General features: G+C 41.0%; 1 protein-coding gene across 1 annotated transcript in view; it reads right to left on the bottom strand.

Moving 5' to 3' along the window:
• LOC113806343 (protein Son) overlaps positions 1-2500 on the bottom strand; it is a gene marked incomplete in the record, with an annotated part of 44741 nt that overhangs the window by 16171 nt on the left and 26070 nt on the right. The window contains 2 exon segments of the mRNA XM_070117867.1: positions 820-933; positions 2438-2500. The exon segment at positions 2438-2500 is cut by the window's right edge and continues 51 nt beyond it. Coding sequence (XP_069973968.1) covers positions 820-933; positions 2438-2500 — 177 coding nt within the window.

Genomic DNA, 2500 nt, shown 5'->3' on the forward strand with positions numbered 1-2500 from the left:
TGTGTATGTGTGCATGAGTGTGGATGTGTGTGTGCGTGGATGTGTGTGCGTGGATGTGTGCGTGGATGTGTGTGTGTGCATGTGTGCGTGCATGTGTGAGCGTGAATGTGTGAGCGTGCATGTGTGTATGTGTGCATGTGTGTGTGCTTGTGTGTTTGCATGTGTGTGCTTGTGTGTTTGTGTGTTTGCATGTGTGTGCATGTGTGTGCTTGTGTGCGTGTATGTGCTTGTGTGCGTGTATGTGCGTGTGTGCATGTGTGTGTGTGCGTGTGTGTGTGCATATGTGTGTGTGTGTGTGTGTGTGTGTGTGTGTGTGTGTGTGTGTGTGTGTGTGTGTGTGTGTGTGTGTGTGTGTGTGTGTGTGTGTGTGTGTGTGTGTGTGTGTGTGTGTGTCTATGTGCGTATGAAAGAGACAGATACTCTGAAAAGCAAAAACCAAAGCTAAACAATAACAGACTATGTGATTAACAGACTGTGAATTTCCACATGAAAAATAAAAACAAAAAAATATCAAAAAGACAAAAGAAGGAGATAATCAGTGGATGACCTTAAAAAATAAATAAATAAATAAATAAAGGGAGAGCGAGAGAAAAAATACTAAAGGATAGTGAGACAAGACAGATAGTGCGAGGCTTTAACATAAAAACAGTGTGACTCTGAATCATGTCTCTTTCCCTTTCTATCTCTCTAATTCCCCCCAAGTCCCAACCCTAATGATGCATGCCCATTCTTCCTATCTGCTTTCAGACCTCAGAGCAACGTTCAGCCCCCCCCGACTGTCCCGAGAGAGACATCTGGCTGAGTCCTCGACTGCCTTACCTTCCGAGCCCAGGCTTGGTGGCCTGCTGAGAGTTCCTCCTGCGACAGAACCTTGACCCCGGTTGAACCCGTAAACTGGCCAGGTTCCTGTTTGCTCAGTGCCCAATTCTGCATCTGGAGGAAAGGGGGAAGGAGAGGGAGCCGGTAAGGAAAATAAAGGGCTAGGGTCAGTTGGAGTACTTGCTGTTGGGTATCTGTATGAGGTTGTAGCATTCCCTCGGGAATAGGCTAATGTTTGGGTCAGTACCCCCCCCCCCAAAAAAAAAAAAAAAAAATTATATATATATATATATATATATATATATATATATATATATATATATATATATATATATATATATATATATATATATATATATATATATATCCTACTTACCTAATAACATATTAGAGAGGTACATAGATAGATAGGCAAATATATAGAAATGCATATACATATACTCATGTATACACATACATGAGAGGAGAGACAAAAAAGGGAGAGATAAAGGTGGGAGGAAGGGATCAAAAGAAAGAAAGAAAGAGAGAAAGAAAGAATGAGAGAGAGAGAGAGAGAGAGAGAGAGAAGAGAAGAGAGGGAAAGAGAGAGAGAGAGAGACAGAGAGAGAGAGAGAGAGAAGAGAAGAGAGGGATAGAGAGGGAGAGAGGGAGAGAGAGGGAGGGAGAGAGAGAGAGAGAGAGAGAGAGAGAGAGAGAGAGAGAGAAAGAGAGAGAGAGAGAGAGAGAGAGAGAGAGAGAGAGAGAGAGAGAGAGAGAGAGAGAGAGAGAGAGAGAGAGAGAGAGAGAGAGAGAGAGAGAAAGATGAGAGAGAGAGAATAGAGAAAGATAGAGAGAGAAGAGATAGAGAGAGAGAAAGATAGATAGAGAGAGAGAGAGAGAGAGAGAGAGAGAGAGAGAGAGAGAGAGAGAGAGAGAGAGAGAGAGAGAGGAGAGAGAGAGAGAGGAGAGAGAGAGAGAGGAGAGATGGAGAGAAATGAAGATGATAAGATAAAAATAAAGACCAAGATAGAAGAAAATAAAGAAAGTATAAAAAAGAGAAGAAAAAATTACAGGAACGAAAAAGAGGAAGCACTGAAAAGAAGAGAAAAGAATAAAGGAAAGAAAAGCAAGACCTAGAAAGAAGATAAAATACAGTAGAAAAAAGGAAATAAAAATAATGTAGTACAATTAGTATTGTTAATAAAGAAAGCAAGAGCACCTGTAACTTATATCCCGGGGCTGCCTCATGGCCATTTAACCCTTTGTCCAAGGGTGGCATTTACGTACATGCCATGGCTGTTATGGACATAGTAGTGGGTGGCATCGTATCACATATAGCACCATTGGCTCACCGGAAATTGCTTGTTTTTCTACACTAGTTGCAGTATCATATCTAAGGTAAAACTTTTAGGCAATAGCACCTAAAGTGTATGTAAACCTTCAAAACTTTTATATTTTTAATTAATCATATCAAAATAAAAGCTTTTAGGAGGCTAATGTTGCTTGCTAACTACCGAACAAACCGGGTACAAACGGGAAACTGTTGATGCACGTCAACAATCCCATGATCATAACCTCTTGCCAAACATTTTTACCAGGTGTTATTAGCTTAATGAATCAAATGGAAACTAATCCTTACTTCTTTCTGGACGTTGTGCAAGGCTTTGATGGCTTCAATGTCGTGCGGGTTGTCCTGCAGCTT

This window comes from Penaeus vannamei, chromosome 41, assembly GCF_042767895.1.
Source record: "Penaeus vannamei isolate JL-2024 chromosome 41, ASM4276789v1, whole genome shotgun sequence".
Taxonomy (NCBI): Eukaryota; Metazoa; Arthropoda; class Malacostraca; order Decapoda; family Penaeidae; genus Penaeus; species Penaeus vannamei.